Source organism: Trachypithecus francoisi, unplaced genomic scaffold (assembly GCF_009764315.1).
Source record: "Trachypithecus francoisi isolate TF-2019V2 unplaced genomic scaffold, Tfra_2.0 Lachesis_group3, whole genome shotgun sequence".
In the NCBI taxonomy this organism is placed as follows: domain Eukaryota; kingdom Metazoa; phylum Chordata; class Mammalia; order Primates; family Cercopithecidae; genus Trachypithecus; species Trachypithecus francoisi.
Window position 1 is genome coordinate 153,837,538 of NW_022681468.1, and position 25,206 is coordinate 153,862,743.

Below are 25,206 nucleotides of genomic sequence, written 5' to 3' on the forward strand. Positions count from 1 at the left end.
CTGTAGTCTCAGCTACTCGGGAGGCTGAGGCAGGAGAATGGCGTGAACCCGGGAGGCGGAGCTTGCAGTGAGCCGAGATCGCGCCACTGCACTTCAGCCTGGGCGACAGAGCGAGACTCCATCTCAAAAAAAAAAAAAAAAAAAAAAGTCTGCCTTATAAACAACCACCAGAGAGATGGGTAACAGAATCTACATTTGGGGAGCACAGAGAAAAGGTGGGCATAAAATAAGGGCTAATAGTTAAGGAAGGAAAGTCTGCACTTACTAAGTACAAGGATAAAGTAACAAGATAAACTTTTTCAGATAAAAGAAGTAACTAATTTACTCACATTATCTTTAGCCAACGTAATAATCCTGCAGAAGGAGCGGAATTTGTACATATAGCACCAATGATGCTGCCATGCTCAAAAATGCAACTTGTCTTTAAGAATCACTTTAGAACCACTTTACCAGTTATACAAGAAAACCAGCTTCACAGTCACACCTTATATCTCACCAAAATACAGAGTGGCCACCAAGTCTAGAAATACAGACAAATACAATAAAGGATTTATTGTTATTGAATTATACCATATGGCAAAATAATCATGTCTCCAGAATTTATGGTCACCTAGTAACATCAGTCCCCTTATTTTTCAAACTTAATGATGCCTTTTGTCTCCATTCTCAAAAGTACCAAAGACACTGTGCCACACACTCTAAAAATACTTGCCAAAAGAGAAGTCCCAAAAGTGTTTTTGCTATCATTACAATGTGTCCCCAGCAGGAAACAGTATTCATTATAGCACTTTTAAAACTGTGAGTCATTAATTTATAGTTGCAATACATGTGAGGGAAAATCAAAGTTCGGTTATTGGAGGACATTAGAAAAGTTAGGTAGAAGACAAGATGCAGGCGCTGACAGCCTGGCAGGCACAGGGCACACCACCAACCAAAACCATGAGCCCTTCTACTGGAGTGGCTGGAAGCGTTCACCCTGAGAACACATGCTTAAGAATTCACAGTAAGTGAAATTCAAACTCTTTCCCTCTTACTATTACATAATCATTTTTCAACACCCTAACAAGATTTTTCATGTCTTCCTAATCCCAGTTAGGAATAATAGTAGCTTTAGTACTATGAATACAAAACAAAAATTGAGAGTTGCTATCGATAAAACCCTGAGTGTTTTGGTGTATGGTGCAAGTTAGTGATTCGGTGATGCTATGATTGGGTCATGTCCACGACGAATTTTCAGAGAGCAGCCTAGAAAAGTCAATCAGCGCTGCTGTCTATTTTTATGATGCTGGAGGCAGTACAATGGTACAGCTCACTGGCACGGTGTGCCAGGCAGGACACGAGGATTTTACTCATAGGGTTAGGAATTCCAGTCCCAGAGAAGGCCAAAAGCAAAGGTCTAATGTAGACAGTTAAGATAAAGCAGCCTAGCTTGAAGAGGAAGCTAAAAATGTTCTGCTTTGGAAACTGCCATATTTGTGACCTCATGGCAGACTGAGAAAACCAAAGAGCTCCAGAAATCACACCAGTAGTTAGTTCACTGGGGTTTTACAATGCCCTGTGGCTGCTCCGTTGGGAATCCCCTGAAAAAGAAGTTCATGAGGTTTAATAATAGGTGACAGATCACCTCAGTAGGTCCAGTTTTGCAAAAATATCCATGCCAAAGACCACAGAGGTACCTGTTTGACATGGTCAAGGTTGGTAAGTATTACACTAGTCTTCATCTGAATCATGTCAGCTACAAGCCAAAGATTACAAAAAGAAAACGGGGGATAGAAAAAAGCCAAATCTCCAATCACAAATCTACCTTGATTCCAGCCACTAAAATTTCACAAAGACCCCTTTTCAGTCCAAGTTACCCCGTGCTCAATGGGAGGACAGTTACACATGGTACCTAGTCTCAACCCCTAATTTAATCCCAGCTGGTAAAGTCATTCACATTCTAAATGGGAACCAACTCCTCACACTGCAGAATGTTAGCACTGCACAATAATCCACAGTGAAGGAAATGCTGAAAGGAAACTTTCACTTTTTTTTTTTTTTTTGATACCCCTACTTGGGACATCAAAACACTGTAGCATTACTTCCTAAAAATAATAGAAATTACGTTGAATCACATGAAACAAACCTATTTACAAATCTATTTATTCAAGAATAAAAGTCGGTAACTTAGAATTAACCACTGAAATAGGAAAAAACACAAATAAAAATGGATCGAGAAGTCCGTCTGCAAATGTTAGGATCCATTTCTTTTGTCCAGTTTTACATCAAAGTTTCATAAACTACTGAAAACTATACTTTGATGGAAAACATGACTCCATGACTAGTTCTCCTGCTGTAAACGGTCCCAGAATGTATGTCTCTGACATGTGGCCACGGATTTTTACACGGCCACCAAAGTACTCAGTCAATATACACATTTCTACTAAACCAAGCCATAAACAAATCTTTAACTGAAAAGCTCTGTCTACTCGTTTATAATCTGTTACCTGGAAAAAAAGCAGAAGGTCTCTCTAGCCACCTAATCACCATATCAATGACACATGCCACAAGAGAGAAGCACTAGTTTATTTGATTGATCATGGTAGATAAACTCCAAATAACAGAGAAATTAACAAATGCTTGACATTTGCTCAACATCCATTATTCTGACACTGCTTTCAGAATTTCAAAGCCTGGAAGTATGCTTAATCAACATTCATATTCCCTCGTGAGATACAGGCACCATATTGCACCCCGCCTTCATACTGATGAAAACTGCATATTGGCCATTTCCAAAATGTTCTGGGACTCCACACAGGGCCCCTTTTCTCTCTTGTTCCTGCTCTGCAGTTTTCTTTTAAACACTTCCAAGACAAAAGCATCTGCCAGTTTTTCTCTCTAGGGATGTATGCAAAATGAACTTAACAGTTTTAAGGCAGGAGTAACCCTCACATCTAAATTCATTCATAGGACAGAAAAGGGCCTAAGAGGCCTCTCCAGGGACAAAACCCTGCTGAAATTCTCCCCACACACAACAGTGGGAGCTTTATAAAATCTAAGTCCAGACAATTTCCAATTCAAATGCCCAACATAGCATGACCTTTGTCAGATCTCTGAGCCCAAGATGCACCCATGATTTTTTATTCTAACCAGCACAGACATTAGGCAGGGCACTATTGCTAAGCAGGAGGTTCAATATTTGCATGCTCTTCTATTGTGAAAATGTAACAGTGACAGCACTGTGTCAAATTCTTTTCCCTCTAGAACTTTAACTCCATAGGAGAGGCATGGCTGACAGATGACTCCCCAACATCTGTGTTATGTACACTGCACAGCTGAGAAGCCCTGGATCACTGTCAGAACATCGTGGAGCTGACCTGCACCTTTCTTATGCCTTCTTCTTATCCCTGCCCCAACCCACAAATAAATAAATATCTATAATATAAATAGTGTAATTTTTAACAAAATATAAAGATGGCAAGACAGATTAACATAATTTATAGTCATTAGGCTGTTCACGTAGCAGCTCAACATATGTTGTATAAATGTCCTATACCGAATAATTTATCAGATCTGACACAGTGCACATCATATTGTTTTATTTAATACACTTACTAAAATTTCATGGATCAAGCATCACTTCTGAAAGCACTGAGAAAGCACTAGAAAATATTTATTCACCTCTCGTGATTTATTTTGATTACCCTTACAGCTACATGATAAAGTGGAACTCACAAAATTACAAGGTTAAGGTTTACACAGCCATTGCTTCATATACTAAAATATAACAAATGGCTCCGTGTCTGTGTTATATTTTACTTTCATTTAGTGTTAAGTAGAACAGTAGACTAAGCACTTAGCTGCCAACTGAATATTTTAATATTTTTAAATAGGACTTAAATATCTTGGCCCAGAGAGTGGGAGCTTAAGTAACAATTTCAGGAAAGAATAGTAAGTCCTTTGTAGGGTACTAGTTAGAACAATAGCGCCAAAAAAAAAAAAAAAATTAAGCATGCTTCAAAGTCATCATCTCCTCAAAAGAGATCACAAAATAAGCACGGGCCCACATCAGAAAGTTAGTAAGAATTCAGTGAGTGCATAGAAGAACACAATACTATGCTAGGCAATACAGCGTAGAGCTGGAAGATCAAATCACAGCAAAGCACACAGCTCCCATCCAAAGGATCTCACAATTAACTCAAACAGAAAGCAAAACAGAGAAATGTAGACATCCCAAAGGAACAGGTAAAAGTAACTACAATGGCCAAAGCAAAAAAAAAAAAAAAAAAAAGGATGAGGGAGGGACAGATGGGGAAAAAAAGGGCAGGAAAGGAGGGAATGGAAAAGGGAGAGACAGACAGAAGGAAAGAGAGAGGAAAAGAGAAAAGGAGGAAGGGAAGGAAATAGATTAGACGTGGCACTTGAGATTCTTTTTCATCACTTTTCTCCTAAAATGTTTTATCCGGAGGAAGGTCTCCAAGACAAGGAAAATGAAATGAAAAGAATGGTAAAAAGATCAGCCAGGGGAGAGGAGCTGAGAGCTTCAAAAGGCAAGCTCAACAGGGCTTTTCAAAAAAACAAATGAACGCTTGTTGGCCTGATCATGTCTGGGAGAGCTATTAAAAACTTTATTGTATCAACTGCCTTAGGAAAGAATACTAAGCAAAAAATCTTTTGTTTCCAATGGACTATTTTGTTTAAAATGTAGTAAAAGTGACATGAAGACAAGACAAGGAAATTATCTTTTTTAATAACTAAGTCAGGTCAGGTGTGGTGGCTCACACCTGTAATCCAAGCACTTTGGGAGGCGGAGGTGGGTGGATCGTTTGAGTACAGGAGTTCAGGAGCAGACTGGGCAACAGAGCAAAACCCTGTCTCTACTAAAAATACAAAAAATTAGCCGGGTGTAGTGGCACACGCCTGTAGTCCCAGCTACTTGGGAGCCTGAGGTGCCAGGATCACCAGAGGCCAGGAGGTCAAGGCTGCAGTGAGCTGAAATTGCACCACTGCACTCCAGCTTGGGTGACAGAGTGAGACCCGGTCTCAAAAAAATAATAATAAGTTTTATGTCCATTTATGAGTGATAAACGAGAATTGTTCCCAAGCATCTACAAAATAATAATCTTCTCACAAAAAAAACACTCTCAGGCACCCAAAGAAGCTCCATAAGTTTCAAGGTGTAGATACTGCAATCCAGAAGCAAGGCATCAGCTTCTCAAAAACTTGACCTTACCATCATATCACAGGAGAACTGACAGTCAGTGAGATACTTCATGTGGAGTAAAGAAACCACAAAGCCATATCATATTGTATTGCAAGTCAGGCAGCAAAGTGACTTTAGATGAATAACAGGTTATTGTAAAAATACTGAAGGTTCTATCATACTGCACCCTCAGAAAGGAAAGATAAAGACGATGAAGTCAAATAGAGTTCAATATAGAAAACAGTAAAGTTCCAATCTCCCAAAAGAAAAGAACTAAAAATAGGAAAATAATCTTGCTCAGTTTAATGCATGGTGATAATGGTACCTGGAAAATCCGAAGTACAGAATAATTTAACCCTTACAGCTTTATGTCTGAGCAACAAAACCACTATAGCCATAATGCAGGGTTTCTATGAAAGTGAGTGCCAGCATTAACAGCCTTAAGAGTTGGGATGGTGGTAGAGAGGTTACGTATCAAAAAATTCAGGGTCACTGAGAGCATTGAAGAAAAGAACGAGTTTGAGCGTTGCAAATTCTTGCTGGGACCCCTATCATCACCATCACTCTGGCATTTTATTTCTAAACAAGAAATATATTTTACCTTTCTGAGATTATTTTCTGGTTACAAGCCAACCATTATGAACCTTTCAGTGAATCACTGAATAGGGCACTTAAAGGGATAAACAATTATAAAAATAACTCTGTCACAGGCGCATACATTTTATTTTATTTAGTGATGTAATAAGCTTAGGGGCATATATCAGGTCCAAAATGGTCTTGGTCATTAATTTAAGCAATAAATCATAGGTCTTGCCAACAATGACGGCAAACAGATGCTAACAAGGAAATGTATTATTTAATATTGCCATGTGTTATAAAAATGTAAGTGTGTTTAAGACATGTCTTAAATTTTTATAATAATATGCATTTAATACATTACTGTTTTGACACACGCAGAAATCAGATTTATAGGGCCCATTCCGTAGCCTCTTCTTCTGTGAACCTGAGAGCATATTCTGGGTTGTTTTTCTTTGGGTTTTTTTTTTTTTTTTTTTAAGAGGGGGAACCTGCAAAGTGCATGTTTGCAACTATCTAATTGGTTGTCTTGCTGTTTTACAGTAAATAACGTCAGCATTGAAACTCATTAAAAAGAATGAATCTATGCACTTTGCCTAAATTTGAAAATAGAACATCTAAAAATTATCATTTTTAAAGAAACATTATAGCCTAAGAAATATATAAGAACACTTTTATATTAAGTTGGCAACTAATTTTTTTTACATTCATTTTGAATTGTTCTGCATATACCAGGCAAAAATTACTTAATTAACAAGTTTACAAGTAAAGTTCAATATTCAAAAATTTGGAAGTAACTAAGAAAAACTCCACTATATATCTTCATGCAGAAATTCTAAGAATCAAACGGTAGTATATCAAAACACAAAGTAACTTAAAATGGAGTCTTTCTATCCATAAATTTGGCACATTATGCCAAACCATAATATTCCCCATCTAATATTTCCTTTTAGAGCAGTAGCTTTGTATTTCTTTGCCAGCAGGTCGAATCCTCCTAGGGAGAGGGCTTGTGAGAAAAGGGAATTAGGGGCTAAAAAATTAATCCAAAACCTCTTTTAAAAAAAATGAGCTTTTTTTTTTTTTCCACATCAACAGGATACTAACTCTACTAAACGTATTTTTTGTTAGCAATTATTTTGTTTGAGTTTCCTTTTCAATCAACTCTCCTAGCTGCCAGCATGGTCTTCCCTCTTTTTTGTGTAGGCAAGGAGTTCATTCTTTAGAACACTTGAGGAAGCAGTGCTCGGAGTATGGAAACTAAATTTTCTTCATTAAATCTACTGAAGCAGATATTAAAAATGCATTTAATATACTGGCAATGGTCGGTGGGCACCGCTGACTGTGACAGGCCAGTTACTGATGATGTGCCGTCAGATGGCCTTCTCAGCAGGCGCCTGGGTCTCAGGCTGCTGAAGGACAGCAATATCTTCCCCTGTGTGTAAGCTCTATTCATCTCCCAAGTATTTACTAAATCACAGACCTCTGCACACATAGCCCACGTTTTCAGCGTATGCTAACAAATGATGGATGGCCTCGTCAATTCGTTATGTCCTGAAAGCATGGTTTCCTGCCATTCCAATCATCAAACCTCAGCGCTTCAGAGCTGATCAGTCCCAGGGAATATATTTTACAGGCTCCATTAAAAGAGTAGAAGTTCTTTCCATTAGAGTCTCTGGCACTCTCCTCAACTATCTGTTGTTTCAACCAATTATTTGGGCAGAATATTCAATAGGTGTTCAGGTACTATAACATGGGCAGGCTTTTTCCTGATATTCATCAAGGTGTAATTTCTTTTATGATAAATCAGTGGAGGTATCTGAATATAAAATATTTGATAGAGAAATTCATGTTTTAAAACCATGGGCAAAATCTTAAAAATACTTTGTATCATCATATTATATTTATTATGTTATATTATATTATAATGTAAGTGTATTAGCCAATGCACTTCAAAGGAACATCCAAGAAGGCAATAGCCATTCTGTAAATCATCTAAGGCTTTTAAGAAAATAATTCACACACACTCTCTTAATTATAATCTAGACAAAGGCACAAACTGCTTAAAAATTCTCCTGACAGTTCCAAAGTTAGATGACAGAAGTTCAACTTGTCAAAGAAAAAATATTCTTAAAAGAACATTTATTTTCAGTTCCAAGGTTATATATGTCAGTTGTCTTTTCCATAAGCCATAAGAACATTTTTTCTCTATAGCTTATCTATGGAACAGAAAATAAATAAGAGCACAGTCATACCCTTTACTCAGAAACAGTAAACTTCATAAAAACAGATGAACTTACCACAACTAAACAGAAAGCTGAGCTTTGAGGAAATGGGGTGGTATTAAAGAGCCAAACAACTTGCTATAAATAAGCTTTTTGAAATGCTAAAAAAAAATTGTTTTAAGTGCCGGACTCCCATTTAGCCAATAGCCACATAGGCACCAATACACCTCCAGTCAGTGTAAGCTCCACCACACTGTCCTGCCATTCACCTCAACCTTAACCTCAAGATTAAGCTCATTTTTATTGCGCACAAAGGTCATCTGTATTAGGTCAAAATTCAAAGTCCCTTGTCAGAAAAGGTTGATATATTCCAACCTTTCCTTCTCCATGCATCAAATTTTTCATGGTAAAGTCATATTCAGCAGACAGTATATTCAGCAATTTATTGTGCCATTGTAATACAGTGCAGAATACAATCGTCCAAAAAGCTATCACATGAATAAAATATTTTTCATGACTCTGAACCAAATCTCGACTCCTTACACACCTCTAACAGAGGAAATAAAACTAACCAAGTCTTGTTTCCATGCTTCAGAAGAGTTATATGGCAAATAATTGTCCCTAAAATACAACCTATGGCATAATTTTGTTTTTGCTTCCATAGTCTTTGGGAATAGGCAACTTTTTTTCAAAGCGTCACTGAAATTTTTAAGTTTTTTTTTCTTTAATGCAAAATCATTTCACTTGTTTTAATACTTTTATTCAAATCTGGCCTAAGCAGTTTAACTGAAGTAGATCTAAACCTGAAACCCTCTCTTTGATCTAGAACCCAGAGGAAGATAGGCTCTATGATACAATGAAAACTAAAGGAGAAAAATTACTGTCTTGCCCAATTCATTACTATTACAATTATGTGATCAGCAGAACTGCAAAAATAAGATACATTAAAGGAAAGATTTGAGGGCACCATTCTAGAATACGTCGTAATTAGTAAAACCCAAAGCCTTAAGGAATAATCAATCTATTATCTTTAAAGCGTTTATGCAACTTCTTTATGTTTACCACAAGGACTTTTCATAATCAGTATATTAGTTATGATGAATGGCTTCAAGATCATTTTAAAAACTCTCATTCTTCAAATTTGATTAATAACCTATATTGAATATTAAAATCAGTGTTCACACTGACGTGATGATCTAGGGCATCCTATAAAATCTCCATGCCCTGGAAGACTTACACCTGAACTTACATATTTATTGGAGTCAAGCTACTTCCTGATAGAGCAGAACCCTGAGTCTAAAACTGGTACTCACTCAAGTATCTTTCATAAATGCATAAACCCCTTCTTACCAAGTTGAGACAAAAAAGTGAAAGAGCTTCCAGATATGAGTGGTTGCATTTGAAAAAAATAAGTAGACAAGAAAATACGTGGAAGGGGGTGGTTTTAGACAAAATATTTTCAGTTCTAATATTCTGAGTCTAACTATCATATCCATAAATACCACTGCAACAAGCAACCATGAATAAGTAATGGTACCAATAATATAACAGCAGTAGCAACCAGTGTAGTATCAGGAACCATGCTAATCACTTTACATGTACCATCTTACTTCAAGTTCATAACAATTCCATTTTATAAATAAGGACTCTAAGGCACCAAAAAGTGAAGAAACTTACCAATTAGGTATCTTCCCTCTGTTTTTTTAATTGGAATAACTGCCAAATGAAAATGTAACATCTGAGTTTGAATTTTTCTAAAAATATTATTTCTGACATGATAAATCCTCGGTTGTACCACTAGAGCATTTCTAAATTCGTAAAGAAAGTAAAGAACTGGCCGGGTGCGGTGGCTCAAGCCTGTAATCCTAGCACTTTGGGAGGCCGAGACGGGCGGATCGCGAGGTCAGGAGATCGAGACCATCCTGGCTAACACGGTGAAACCCCGTCTCTACTAAAAACTACAAAAAACTAGCCGGGCGAGGTGGCGGGCGCCTGTAGTCCCAGCTACTCGGGAGGCTGAGGCAGGAGAATGGCGTGAACCCGGGAGGCAGAGCTTGCAGTGAGCTGAGATCCGGCCATTGCACTCCAGCCTGGGTGACAGAGCGAGACTCCGTCTCAAAAAAAAAAAAAAAAAAAAAAGAATCACTGTAATGTCCCTAAACTTAGCTAATTTATCAATTTTAAAAGGGACTCATTTTTCTAAATGAGACATGTATACATGGCTTTTTTTTAAAAAAAATCAAGCAGCATTCTTTAGACAAGTTCAATCAAATGTCCATTATGAATGTACCATAATACTTACAATATACTAGGTACTCCTAAGGCCCAAGACTAGAATTCCCATTCCCATGCTAGCTACGGTAAGGGAAAAATAAGGAGAAAGCCCAACAATCACAAAAATCTTAAAGGAATGAATGAGTTACACATGGTAGTAGTGTGAGTCTCTTTCAGAAAAAAGGCTACAAAAATCAGAACAAATGGGGTTTAAAAACTTCTATAAAAGACATCCCTTGGAGCCATAATGTCTCAGACTAGTGACAGAATGCAGTGGTGTGTGAGGTTTGACAACTGCCTTTGGTAGTGAGAGGTGGTGGGGCTGGAGAAGGGGGAAGCCCTGGTTGTACCATTTGCCAATTTCTGTGGTGTAAACACTCCCACTGTGGATGAATTTTAAGCTACCAATATGAGGTCGCGGTTTGTAGAGTCTGGAAAAGATGCTCACAATCAGCTCTCACAAGCTGGAAAGAGCACCAGCATCCATTGGCTGTAGGCCAAATTCAGCCCACAGACTTGTTCTGTTTGGCCAGGAAAATGTTGGCCCACACAGTGCTTTAAAAATTCAAACAAATTGACAACATTTAAAACTCAGGATATTTTATTTTTTCTTAAAAAAAAAAAAAAATCAGATCTAGAGCTGCTTTCTGAAGAGCGGAAGGCCTGGCAGCACCAGGCTCACATTCCTGCATGGCACTGGATGGCTGGCATAAAGTGGCCGCTGCCTTGCCGGTACACACAACTGTACTTTCGCCTAGCTGCAATCCCAACCAGGTCAGCTTCATTTATTCACTTGTTATTGATACTTGCCTGGCCGCTAGAGGGATGGGAGTCTGTGATCTCTAATTTAAAAGCATGAATGGACAGTTTTGCATCCAGATGTGGAACTTTGGTCAAATCACTGGGTAGGACTCCTCCCTCAGTTTCTGCATCTACAACATTAACAGACTTGACCAAATTATCTCTAATCGCGATCTCGATCCAACACTGGCATGCTTTATAAGTCACTGAATCTGAACAATAAGAGAGGTATGCAGGTCCCTCCCGAGCAGCTTTTATGATCTCCATGTAGAGAGTTCCAAATGCGCCCACCAACATGCAAATAAAAAATTGAACATGTTATAAACTTGAGGTTAAATGTATTTTTATCTTTATATATTTTAGTTGTCCTCAGAAAATGAGAATCTAGATAATTTTAACTTTATCCATTAGGAAACAGCTATTTGTTACATACAGGTCGTTACATACACGCTGGAAGAGTCTGTGGGCTTTTTAACATTATACAAGGAAGAGTCTGCCTCATTTTCCCAGTCCATTTACCATCTTAGCTAAATGGGGCTCGAAGTGTAAGTTAATTTCAAATTTTATTAGCTTTCCCTACCAATATTATCAGCAAAAACAAATAGCAGTGTAATATACCTTAAGTAAAGGATGATATCAGCTTGAGAGAACTGTAGACAGAAACAATATTTTTTTTAAAAAGTGCCTGTCTAACTTCATGTGTAAATATAGAAGACACATTCAAGATCTCAACCTCCCAGATCTCAACCACAAAAGAAGCCACTTACAAGAGTCCTATATACACCACATCATAAGCTACAGAATCATGGGAAGATAAGGTGTGTCACAGGCATGAATGTCCAACCACAAAATTTTCACCCTGCATCTCTATTCATCCTAAAACACTCCTAGATTCAACAAAGTTATATTTGAAAATAATCATAAATACCTATGACAGACACTGATTCATAAATGTGCTGAATGTAAACCTGGATCATTCATACTAGGCTGATCTGAGGATGTACAGGTCAGTTTGCTGGTAAGTGAGTTTAGCCAATACCAACATCCCAAAGTGTAGTAGACCTTTCCCATCCTATGTCGTGCTAACTGCAAACTTGGGGATTTTCAATAGTCTTAAGTGATAAACCTTCATATAATAGAATAAACACAAGTTCAGAGTTTATGTCTCATCCTTTTTTGTTCCTGGAACAAATGACAAGTCTTAACTAACAGTGACTGAAAAATAATTAAAAATAAATATATGTTGGGGGGGGGGGGTAGTGATGATATACCAGGTATTTTAAGTCTTAGTCTTCGATATGACTACTCTCCCAGGACAACCTCAGAAAAAGACTGGACTTCACACAGAATTGCCTCAATTAGCAGGGGCCGGTGTTTGGTCAGGGAAAGACCCAGTACTTATACATTTAATTGAACAGCTATATTAAGAGATATGAATCTACCTTACTTTTTTCCTCTACTTGAATTGCTTTGTTTCAAAATATTTATTCTCATAGTCTTGCAGTTATTGCTTTAAGTATAATAGCTTTAAACATTTTTTAGCAACTGACTCATAGTATTTCAAACACGTAAAAGAAATAGGTCCTGAGAAAATTTAACGTTTTACTTTGGATGAAAAACTGCAGAGCCCTCATTATCTCAATGAGATCCCAGCTATTTATGAGGTCACAGTTTGAACACCACAGTAGGCTAAAAAAACAAACAAACTTTTACTTGCTGTCAGAAAGCCAGAATGAATAGAAAAGATGACCCTTCAGCCAAGAGACGTAACTTGAAAATGACAAGACATGTTGCTGTTCCTTGGCATGAAAGAAGCTTTGGCTTACAAGGAAGGACTGCTGACTCTTCACTATATGTTTCATGAAAGGGTAGGGATGGGAAGAGAGGAAAGAAAAGGTGAAGCAGGTAGTTCCTCAAAGTGGCTAGAACAGGGTTGGATTTGTGATCAGCATGTACCATCTTTCATACGTGGGCCACAGATTGGTCTACTCTAGCTTCAAACCCATGGACCAAACAATCCAGGATCTAGCTGTGTTCTGTTCCCCTAAGAAATGGAGAACTGTCATTCAGTTAGGAGTTTCACCCTAGCTGCTTAAATGTCTTCACTGTATATACAGCTCACTGTTTAAGCAACTTGACAGCAGAATGGAGAATGGAGAAACATATCTTCAGGTGTACATTTGAAAACATCTCCCTTCAATAAAAAGACAATTGAAAATAAAGAAACATTTACTCTTTACCTATATTCTATATGATCTTTATGCCAGTGCATGATTTCATACATTAAGGTCACTTTTCAGATTTAATCTAGTCAAATATATATTGATTGCTTTGTTTCTAAGGAAAATTCAACCAATACAGCAAAACTGTACAAAATGTGTAATAAAAACAATGGCAAATTCAGTAAACTTTGTCAAAAGTTAAATAAAATATTATTAACCTATACTTCTATTGAACCTTTTTTTTTCCCTAGACAAGTATATAATTTCTTCTTATTGCACAAGCAATCATTCTGGTAAGGGTTATTACTTAGTAAACTAAAGTTTGATGCCTGAATATAGATTTTTAAAATGAAGCCAATATTCTAATCACATGAAAATTTCCCCCAATATTAATAAGACATACAATTATAGCATGTGGATTCTTCTCAGAATAACATTATCTGAGGCTTTCTTCAACTACTCCTTTGCGAAGAATTCAAGCTCATATCCATTTCACAGCTACAAAATCCAAAGATGCACAAATATCTAATAAAAGGTCAACGCTTCTTTTAGAAATTGAAGGGGTCACATACTAACATAATAACCTTTCAGAAGAGTCTTTAAAGCTAAGCTACAATGTAGCAACAAAGTAAAAAAATAGAGAGAGAGAGAAAAAAATTTTAAAAGATTACTAAAGAAAACACATGAAATAATCATACTCTTTTCTTAGACATTCCTACCTAGTCCAATGATCAATACAGAAATAACCCTAGGTATCTTTCCTGGGTATATGAATATTAATTTTAAAGATCATGTAAATTAATTCTATTTCTATGGCAAAACCATCAGTAGAATTTCCAGTTCAATAAAAGCCTTTCGCTCTCTCTTTCTGAGCTATTCTTACATATTATTCTGGAACTCAGGTCCACCACAACATTATGAGAAGTGTAGAAAATTGACCACAAACTGAGAATCAACTTTCATTTCAATTGACAGAAACAAGGCCAATAGGAATAGTATTTCAATTAAGTACACCAAGCCCTACAGTATTAATTATGCATTGCAATGCTCCCTCATTCTTAAAAATCAGTGAATCGAGGTTTAAAAGGTTTTTTTAAGTGCCATTATATATCACTGTGAAATACTTAAAGCAAGTTTCTGTTAACTATACAATATTCAACTGATAATCAAATCTTATGTGTTCAGCCATACAACCGTTCCATATAAACATTTTCATTTTCTGTAAATCTACTGCCCTTTGTCTCAAAGCAAAACTGCGGTTTATGTTTCAAAAGGTTACTACTCAGACATTTCTTCTACTGTACATCAGCTACCTTCTAACAAAAATCATATTTACCTTTCATTAAAAACTTACAGAGAGCTCTACACTGTGTGCTGTTTTACATGCCTTATTCCATTTCACCCGCACCACAGCCTCAAGGAACTGAACAAGAAGAGACAACAGAGTGAGAATGAGATTCTGGAGCCTCACTCTACTTGTGTATGATATCCTGCTTCCTCCACTTCCTAGCCGTCGGACTTCACCTCTCCTTTTACAGATGAGACAACTGTACCTCAGATAAAAAGAGATAGAGCCAAGTCATTTCTCAGGAACAAACTGTTCATAGGAAGCAAGAATACAAGACTCCCTCTGGAAAAAGGAGGCATCTTAAAATGTATCAGGTATCGGGGGTGGGAGGGATTGTTCAAAAAAGACAACCATAACCAATGGCACACCAATTAAATCAAGCCACCTCAATAAGTGTAAGAGCCAAGTAAAACTGTGGTGCTTGTCCCAAGCAAGTTTTGTTAGCTACTCCACTCCTTACCAGATTGGACTCCTAAGTTCACCAGCAAGAACCACTAAGCTCAACAATGTACACAGCACAATACACAATAGGGCCAGCTTTAACTCGTTTTCTGGTGAAGAGAGGTGAGGACTTCAAGAAGATGACTAAGTACATGGGTTTAAGCACAGGATGACCAGCCGGACAAGTTTTTACCTATTACTTTTGAGATCTTACTAGGAGTAGGAATTTGAAGCACCTCATATGAGTGAATGGTTGCCTATGTCATGATCTAAGAGTGGGAAGGCAGTAGGAGACATGGGCCAAGAGAGATAAAAAAACCATGCTTCAAAATGTGGAAAACACCATTAGAAAAACCTAAGCCAGAATCTCTAAGGGCAAAGATACATCAAAACGATACAGACATCTATCTGTTTAGCAACTTATGGTATCAAGAGTTTGATTTACGATTCATTAGTACAGCCACTAAATAACTAATATATGGTAAGGGAACTCAAGGAAAAATTAAACTTGTGCCAGAGGGCTTGGTCTACTAGCAAAATAATTCACAACAAGGTATATCCTATGTATTGTAATCCTAAGAATGCTACTTAACCATATCTGAACTATTCAACCAATCCTTTGGCTTCTAATATTCTATAGCTACGGGATGTGTCTTACACTAGTTTCCTCAGACTCCAAGCTATCCAAAATTAGTTACATTACCTTATCTATTTTGTTTTGTTTTATTTTGTTTTCAGAAACAGGGACCTGCTATGTTGCCCATGCTGGAGTACAGTGGTTATTCACAGGCACAAGTACAGTGCACTATAACTTCAAAACCCTGAGCTCAAGTGATCCTCACATCTCAGCCTCCTGAATAACTAGAACTACAGGTGCCTGGCTATTTTGTTGTTATTGTTGTTGCTGTTTGCTGTTGCTGTCTTAATACCCAAATAGTGCCACAAACATAGTGAGCACACTATTATAGACCACATGCTAATAAGTGGTGAAAAACTCTATAAATACCAATGAAAATCATGAGCTAATTGTAGGGCAGATCGTTTCACATAAAATGGCAGCAGTGGATGACACTGGTTAAATGAATATTCTGGTGAGAGAAATAGAGAATCACTATTAGGCAAACACCAGTAATAACTGCTTCACGAAAAAGTCAATGGATGCTAAAACGAATGGGAAAAGGGGGATGAGAAACAAGAAATTTGCATACTCTCAAAGTATATCCCCACATGGCATTTATTAAAAGGAACAAGAGTAACTTTATAGTGCAGTTGTAATAGTTAAGAAAAAAAACCCTCAAAGGTAATCCCACACCAAGGAAACTGGGGGTTGTCTCAAAATGAAGAATTAGGGACGAGGTACTAGAAGATTCTAGGAGCTGGAACTAGTCATGAGGTGGTCCTACTAGATATTGGTCAGACTTTGTCAACTAGGCAGTTTCCGGAACAGAGTTTATGAGTATGGGTTGAGCACATGTGGCTGAACAAGTTCTTGATAAAAGAGTTCTGGTTTAGTCAGTAATTGTAGCTTGGTCAGGTGGAGCCTATCTGTTTCGTGAGTCATAGCGCAGGTTCGCAACTTATGGCTCTATTTCCACTCTCAAGTAATACATATGTAAGACTCTATAGTGAAACGTACTAGTTCTACTATACATTTTCAGTTTTTCTTCTTGTCCTTATGAAGCAAAGCCAATGTCAAGGCGCAAAATTATTTTCCTATCATAAAACACTGTTAGTTTTATTTGTTGATTATAAAGCTATTAAAGAGCTTCAGAATTTTTAAAATAATAATAATAATAGTAACATCAGAACTACCAGCTTCCGAGCACAAATCAAGGCAGACACCGCCTTAATCAAGTGAATAAGGTTAACGTCTCCAATAATAAGACATGTGAAGTCCCAGACCCTGATGTAACGCACTAAGTAGGCCACACCATCACTTCCAGGGTACTCTTGCCAAAAGTGTTTACCCTCAGTCTAATAATGAGAAAACAAATATCAAACACAAATGAAAGGACATTCTAAAAAATTCACCAGTACTCTTCCAAAGTGTCAAAATCATAAAAGACAAAGAAATAGTAAGAAACTGTCACAGACTGGAAATGACTTAAGACATTACAATTAAATCCAACGTGTGATCCTAGAAAAGGGACATCAGTGGAAAAAAAAGCAAAGTTCAAACAATGTGTCTGTAGATTAACAATACTGCATTAAAATTAACTTACTGATTTTGACAATCATACCATGGTAACGTTAACATTAAGAGAAGCTGGGTGAAGGGTATATGAGAATTCTCTGTCATATTTCTGCAACTTTTCTGTAAGTTTAAAATTATCCCAAAAAAATCTCCTAAAAGTAACATATAATCAAATATATATGGAGTGCTTGGCCAGGAAATTACAATGTAAAATATAACCTTATAAGTAACAGCTGATTGGACTAGGGGCTTCTAAGAATGTCCACAAGAAAGATTAGAAAATGTCAATCAATAAATGTGTCCTCAGCAAGTACTCAAATGCGGTATATCCTATGTTTTAGATGCCAAAGGGCCCATTACAGAAAGTGTTCAAAAAACATTATTTTGTTCAACATTATTTTGTTACAAAGTTGATGAGAATTTTAAAAAAATGATTCCTAGGTGGGGCCACTGTCTGTATGGAGTTTGCACGTGCTCCTGACATCTGCGTGAACTTTCTCCCAGTACCCTGGTTTCCTTCCGCATCTCAATGACGTGCGTGTTAGCAGAACTGGGATGTCTAAACGGTCCCAGTGTGAGTATGGGAGTATGTGTGACTGCATCCCGTGCTGGGATGGCTTCACACCTTGCAGCCTGAGCTGCCAGAGGCCACTCACAATCCTAAACTGGAATAAGCGGGTTGGTAAATAAATGAATGAATAAGTGAAGAAATGCATGAATACAAATTACTGTAAAACAAAAATTCATAAATCTATGATAATCATACAAACAAAGGACGACAAAGATGTGGTACACAATTGCTCAGCAAGCTCACCACATTTGTTATTATTTGCTTTTTGTGTTTTGTTTTTAGAGACAGGGTCTAACTCTTATGGCTCAGGCTGGACTGCAGTGGCACGTTCCTAACTCACTGCAGCCTCAAACTCCCAGGCTTAAGCAATCTTCTCACCTCAGCATCCTGAGCTGTTGGGACTACAGGCATGTGCCACCAGAGCTGGCTAATTTTTTAATTTTTCTGTAGAGACAGGGTCTCGCTCCGTTGAACAGGCTATTGCTTGCTTTTGAACACATGGTGGTGAGAGGTGCTTCTCCCAAATTTCACTTTGCAAAGACATACTCTCAGATTTAACCCACCACCACTATGACCACCATCACTCACTGATTCACCAAAAATTGGGTAAATAACTATCTTGTTTAAGCTCACGTTAATTTCCGTGTTTAATATTAGATGTGTTTTGAGTCTTTATTTAGAAGTTTGGTGATGCTATTATGACCAGAAAGATGCTATAGGTACTTAATTCTTGTTTATAACAATTAGCATATGGTAAAATTGCTCTCATTATACATTGTTTTACTTAAAGTTGCAGTCTCCAAAGCCCTACTGAAGACATTAAATGATGACTTACTGTATGGTAAAACTGTAGAAACGAAAAGAACAGAATGAGGGTGAATTTTGGAGTTGTAAGACATCACAGATCACCAAATCCTACTCCTTCATTTTAAAGTGAAGGATTCTGAGAGCAAGTAAAACACAGTGACTTGAAAAGACATAATTTTGTAACTTCAGTGAAAACAAGCCATGAAGAAGTGAGGCTATCCCAGAATTCAGAGTAAGAGGAAAAATTAAGCTGGAGAAAAAAATTAAGCTACATCTTCACCTCTCAGCATTTACTAAACTAAATTTCAGCCAGAAAGATTTAAAAATTCAGAATAAAAAACAAAGCCATAAAGAATCTAAAAGAAAATTTAGGTGAAATATTTTTTTCTTTCATATATTAGGATAGAAAAGAACTTCTGAAGTATAAAGGCAAAAATGTCAGAAAAAAAAAAAGCATACATTGAAAAGTTAACCATATCCAAAGCAGAACAATATTTAAAATCAAACAACTCAGAAAATATATGCAACAAATATGGCATATATAGGACCAACGTCCTGAACATATGCAGATCAATAAGTAATAAATCAATAAACAATAACAACAAATATGACAATAGAAAATTAGGCAAAGGATACCAAATAGGTATTTCAAAAGAAAATTAAATGGTCAAAAAAAATTTGCAAAAAGGTACAATCTATAATAATTTTTAAAATGCTAACTACAAGATGTCATTCTTGATTGAACATATTAAAGATTAAATAATGACTCCCCTCCATACTGGAAAAGTTGCAGAGACAGACACTCCCATGCTCTGCTAGTAAAAGGACTAGTACAATTTTTTTAAATTTGTCAATATACATCAAAACCCTTGAAAACATAATTATTCTTTGATTTGAATTAGCTATTGATTGTCAAAGCGTCGCTGTGGACTTAGAGTCCCTGAGACCCTCTCACAGGTCTACAGGGTCAACACCACTCTTTTTATAAAAATAGCAAGACATTATCTGCCTTTTACTCTGTATTCACATTTGGACTTACGGTACAAAAACGATGGTGGGTAAAAACTGCCAGCTCCTGAGCATAAATCAAGGCACAAATCAAGGCACCATAACTGTACTAGTAGTCACTGTATTTACTGCCACACACGTGCAGGAAAAAAAAAAAAAAAACAAAAGACTTTCACTTAAGTTTATTCACTTATTAATTGCATTAAATCTCAACCCTTGAATACACAACCCTTTAACATTCTGTATGACTGGAGTAAATACAAAGCACATATACTTCTTATCAAAGTATGATGGTTGCCTCCCAGGAAGGCACTTGTATGATTGGTTGAGAGCTGAACTAGCTACTTTTTCTACGGAACACCATTTTTACTTGAATGAATGATAACCAAATACGATTATTCAGATTTAAGTATCTGGCAGACATTTTCTCAAAAATAAACAACGTGAGCCTGTCATTTCAAGGAAAACAACCGATAGCATTTGTTGCTAATGATAAAATTTGAGCTTTCAAGGGAAAATTCACATACTGGAATGCTCATATCCGTCACCACAAGCTTGACAGCTTCAAATCTTACAGACTTCTGCTAAGATTAGAGATAATATTAACAAATGTAATTTTTGGATATTGTACAATGAAAGGTGACAACATTTGGAAGATCTGCATAACTCACAAGCAACATTTTACAAAGGAATAATGCATGATAACAAATCAGGCGTGGGTAAAAGATCCATTCCAAGTTCAAAATGGGCCAATGGATTGTCATATAGCAAGGTAACAATCACCTTGATATGGTGATTCACCCACCTCAGCCTCTGCAGTAGCTGAGTAGCTGGGTCTAAAGGCACATGCCACCACACCCAGCTACTTTTCTGGATTTTCATTAGAGACAGGGTTTTGCTATGTTGCCCAGTCTGATCTCAAACTCCTGGCCTCAAGCGATCCTCCCATCTTGGCCTCCCAAAGCACTGGGATTACAGGCGTGAGCCACCACACCCACCCCTAAATAGCTCTTTAATCCCTTCTTTTGTGGATTAGTAGTTCAGCTCTCTCTAAATAAAGTTTCCTGTGGAAGGAGAGTTATTCCCTGTATGGCATCTGGGAGAAGTGAAAAAGATTTGAGTGTATCATGAATAAGAAAGAAAAGAGCGTAAGAGAATACACCAGACAGCATGGTGTCCCACAGGAAGAGAACCTTTCATAAGTGTTGATAAAGTAACAGACACTTACTTATTATGGAGTAGACAAGGTATTTGCTAGAGAAAAGAAAGAAAAAGAGAAAAAGACGGAGAGGAAGAGAAAGAAAAGCAAAATTACAAGTGATTGCACACATAGTGAGAGGAGAATATCAAAATGTATGCTTTCTCTTAAAACTGCCCAGAAAAATCTACCTATTCCCTTGGCTGACTAGTCTTTACTCATTTCACTGTTCATGTGCAGAACTGGCAAGAGTTAATGACAGAAAATTAAATTATATGTCAATTTTGTTCCTTCTTAGCAAGTCTGATAAAATACTAAAGGCTATAAAGGGATAAATATTGCCCTAAATCAAATCTGGATAATATTGGAAAGAGACTTCTTCATTTTACAGACTAGGAAAACCAAGTCCTTCAAAAAGTGAAGTCATAACAGAACTCAAACTTATGCTTCAATTTGTACTTTAATACGTATTATCCAATAATCTCTCTTTCCTCAAGAAATTACTTCTGTGGTGATGTTTGCTCGGGGGCTGAATACGTCAAGGATGGGGAAGTTCTCCATTAGGGACAACCATGCTGAGTGCCACAAAACTAAACGGTACAGGTTTGGATTTGGCTTTTCATTAGGAAAAAAGTTAAAAAAAAGTATCTGCTTTTCAACACAACATAAATACAGTGACCTGGTTGCCCTCAACTGGTTTCTCATGTAATGTCTGGGTCTCAGTTTCCACTTCATTAAAATTAGAAACCTATATCATTCCCAAAGTCCTTTCTTAGAAAGTTGGATAATTCTAAAATCGCTGAAAAAAGAAGTGTTTGAGGGAGGACGGAAGTATGAAATACACCCGGAATGTGTGTATATATAATATATATGGAGAAACTTCAGATCTGGTTGTTCAAACGGCCAAAGACCCAAGAGTGGAATCCCTGGGGTACCCTGCTCTCTGATTGGATTGAGAACCCCTGAGGTCACTTAATTCCACAGTCAACAATACAAGCCACAGTCAAACAGCATGAAGCCGCTTTACCCCGATGCTCCCTTGTTTGTTTCCAGTGGCCATTTGAAATGGGTTCTCCATTTCTTCCTTTCGAATCTACAATTCATATTCCCACGCATCATTCATTCCTAGTATCTGTCAATTAACCTCTGGTCATTTATGAAGCACCTACTATGTGCACCCATCACCTAGCACATACCACGTCTTCTATAAATATCTGTTGACTTGAATTTAATTGCAAGGCCTTGGGAGGCTGCCATGAACCCATCGTCAAGAGTTTTGTGCGGAAGGCGAGTGAAAGAAGAAACCTTTTTTCGCCAATCTTGACCTCCTAACGCCTGACACTGGTGTTCCTCCCCACTAATGTGTGACACGTGGTTCCTAGGCGCTGCCTGGGCGGCCCAGGCACTGCTGCTGCAGGCAAAGGGCTGTGAGAGGGGAGAGATGGACACTTACCTGGGAAACCTCTGCTTCAGCTTCCTCAGGCTCTGCCTGGTGGGCGGCACAGACACTAGGCACTGGGCTATCTCCTCGTACTGAGCTTTGGTCAGTATCATGTTGGGCCAGGGACTAGGAGGTGGCGGGAACAAGGAAAAAACACCCTGGGGCTCGAGTAGCCTTGGTGCCGAGGGATGAGGGATAGGCAAACAGCGGCACAGGCCCGGGTCCTCGCCTGCTTGGTTTGCCCCAATCCCCCCTGAAACACACCCCTAGCTGCAAAAGCGGGGCGGAGACTCGCCCGATATCTAGCTCCACCGGCACCTCCGCGGCGGGGGCGGGCTGTGCACCGGAGGGCCTGTGCTTGGCTTACTGAGCAGCCGCAGTGGGTGCGGCCGAAGGCAATTAGCCGCCATGTCAGTTAAGGGCAAACCAACCAGGAAGTAGCGGCCACCCTTGGAAAGGCGCCGCGCCAGAGTTTCAGCGGGCAGATAGGTATCCCAGGCATCGCCCACCTGGGATCAAAGGATCAACAAGGAATGCTTTGTACTCTCCCAATTACTAGAAGCCAGGGCGGCCTGACGCACAGACCAGGAGGCAGGTCTCATGAGTGCCCCGCGATCCTTCAGCGTGAGCCCCCGAAAGCCCCTGCCAGAGCGCGCGATTTGAATACACTTCTTAACGCGCCAGTTTGAGCGCTCTTCGGAGAGGAGACCGGCGTGCAGAGAAACCATGTCTTCACTCCACCAAGTCTGTCATGGGTCGAGCAGGAAAACTCACTAGGGTCGCTGTAAACATAGTTTAGCTTGTGTTGAGGAAGTCCTACAACTCTGTACATCGCGTGGAAGGCAGTTTTGTCCTTGTTGAGGACCAGACTTGAAACAAATCCGATGTCATCAAACAGCCGGCAGTAAAGAATGTCACTTTCCTTGCAGTGAGCTGCTTAAGGACTAAAATCGCATCTTACTGTCTTTGTAATCCAATTCTCAGAAAATAGTAGGCTCTCAATAAATATTTGGAGTAATGAGCCAATCTTTTATTGTTTTCCATATATATTATGAATGGATCTCAGTTCTCCTAAAGCAATTTATTGGGGTATCAGTCCCTCCTGTAATCTCTTTTCTAAAATCTCTTTGGTTCTTAGAAGGTCGTGTGTTGTGTTTCTCTTCTGATTTCAACAAGTTAAGCAAATGAAAGCAAAGGTGCTTAGACTTTAGAGCACCTGTAAGTGGTTTAAAATTTTTCATCTGGATTGATGTCTGGGTTGGAAGTTTTAGATACACCTCCTTGAATAAATTCCTTAATCCATCGAAGCCTCATTTCTTTTGTCTGTAAAACTGATTTAATTCATGGGGGTGTTTTATCTGTGTATGTTTGATTTAGAGATGGGGTCTTACTCTGTCGCCCAGGCTGGAGTGCAGTGGCTCCATCATGGCTTACTGCACCCTCGAACGCCAGGGCTCCAGCGATCTTCCCACCTCAGCCTCCCGAGTAGTTGGGACTACAGGCACATGCCACTACACCTGGCTAATTTTTAAAATTTTCTCTGGAGATGAAGTCTCCCTCTATCGACCAGGCTAGTCTCAACACTCCTGACCGGAAGTGATGCTGCAGCCTCTACCTCCCACAGTGCTAGGATTACAGGCATGAGCCACTTCGCCTGGCTGTTTTTAAGATTAATAGGCGAATACAAATAAAAGATCACATAGCGTGATGTCTAGAAGATAGTCTATGTGAAATATTAGGTTGGTTCAAAAGTAACTGCAGTTTTGGCTATAAATAAATAGACTAGGTAAGACTACTTGATAAAAATGGACAGGGTGTTTACTAGGTATTGTTTTACAGGCTCCCCATGCACAGACTCGCTTAATCCTCATAACTTCCTGCGAGGCAGGTACTATTGCTATTATCTTCCTCTTCCTTTTTGTACAGAGTGAATAAACAAAGACATAAAAAGGTTAAGAAACTTCTAGAGGTCATGAGGATAAGTAGCAGTAGTAAGATTTAAACTCCTGAAATTTGGTTCCAGCGTCAGTGCTCTTGCCAACTTTCAGTAATGCTTAATTACTACATCAAACAGTCACACCGTCTTAAGCTAAAGGTTAAGGATTTTTTTTTTAAAGGGAATATTGTACATTTCAAAGAATCTTTTAGTCTGGGTTTTTAAAAACTTTACTACTTTTAACTTTCTGAGGCATCTCAAAAGTCCGATACCAACAGTGGATCCTGAATTTAACAACCATAGTTTTTCCGGAATATTTACATCAGAATGTTTTCTTCCCATATGCTTTGCATCTAGCTCTGATTGTGTGACATTGGTACATAACCATTTATTTATGGCAGCGTGGCCTGGAGTTGCCACCTGGCTAGTTTGTTGCTGACCCTGCCATGACTTTTACATGAAAGCTAGCTGACAATAAGCAGACACCACTCGATCCTCATTCCTTTCCCCTTCCCAACTTTACTCTTTCCTTCGCAGCCATCAGATGTTTATAGAAAACATCAGTTCAAGGATGTTTGCACCAGTTCTGTTTTTAATTTTTTTATTTCTTCTAAAACAAAAACAAAAAAAGGGGTACATGTGCAGACCGTGCAGGTTTGTTACGTAGGTATACACGTGCCATGGTGGTTTGCTGCACCTATTGACTCCTCTAAGTTCCCTCCCCTCACCCCCCACCCCTACAACAGGCCCTGGTGTGTTGCACCGGTTATTTTTATAGCAGCTCTTCTCTCTGGCTCTTGTCCTGCATTCACCATCACAACCCTTCAGAAAAATGCCAGGGTTGTTTTTCTGTTTTTATTTTTAACATGTTGGCAGTTTATAATTTTGACCCAAATCCAGTAGATTGTTTAGAATTAGTGCTGGGAAAAAACCACAGTTATGTTGCTGTTTTCATTGGCAGTGACAGTAATGTTGTTTATTCGGC

General features: G+C 38.3%; 1 protein-coding gene across 5 annotated transcripts in view; it reads right to left on the reverse strand.

Moving 5' to 3' along the window:
* CUNH15orf41 (chromosome unknown C15orf41 homolog) overlaps positions 1 to 22,686 on the reverse strand; it is a 234,754-nt gene extending 212,068 nt beyond the window's left edge. For 2 of the 5 annotated variants that reach the window (XM_033190646.1, XM_033190643.1), the window contains exon 1: positions 22,298 to 22,683. In XM_033190646.1, coding sequence (XP_033046537.1) covers positions 22,298 to 22,398 — 101 coding nt within the window. In that variant the 5' untranslated portion in view covers positions 22,399 to 22,683. Of the gene's footprint in view, positions 1 to 22,297 lie in introns of all 5 variants that reach the window. The other 3 variants (XM_033190645.1, XM_033190647.1, XM_033190644.1) reach the window with 3 other exon arrangements.
* Positions 22,687 to 25,206: the final 2,520 nt, after the last annotated feature.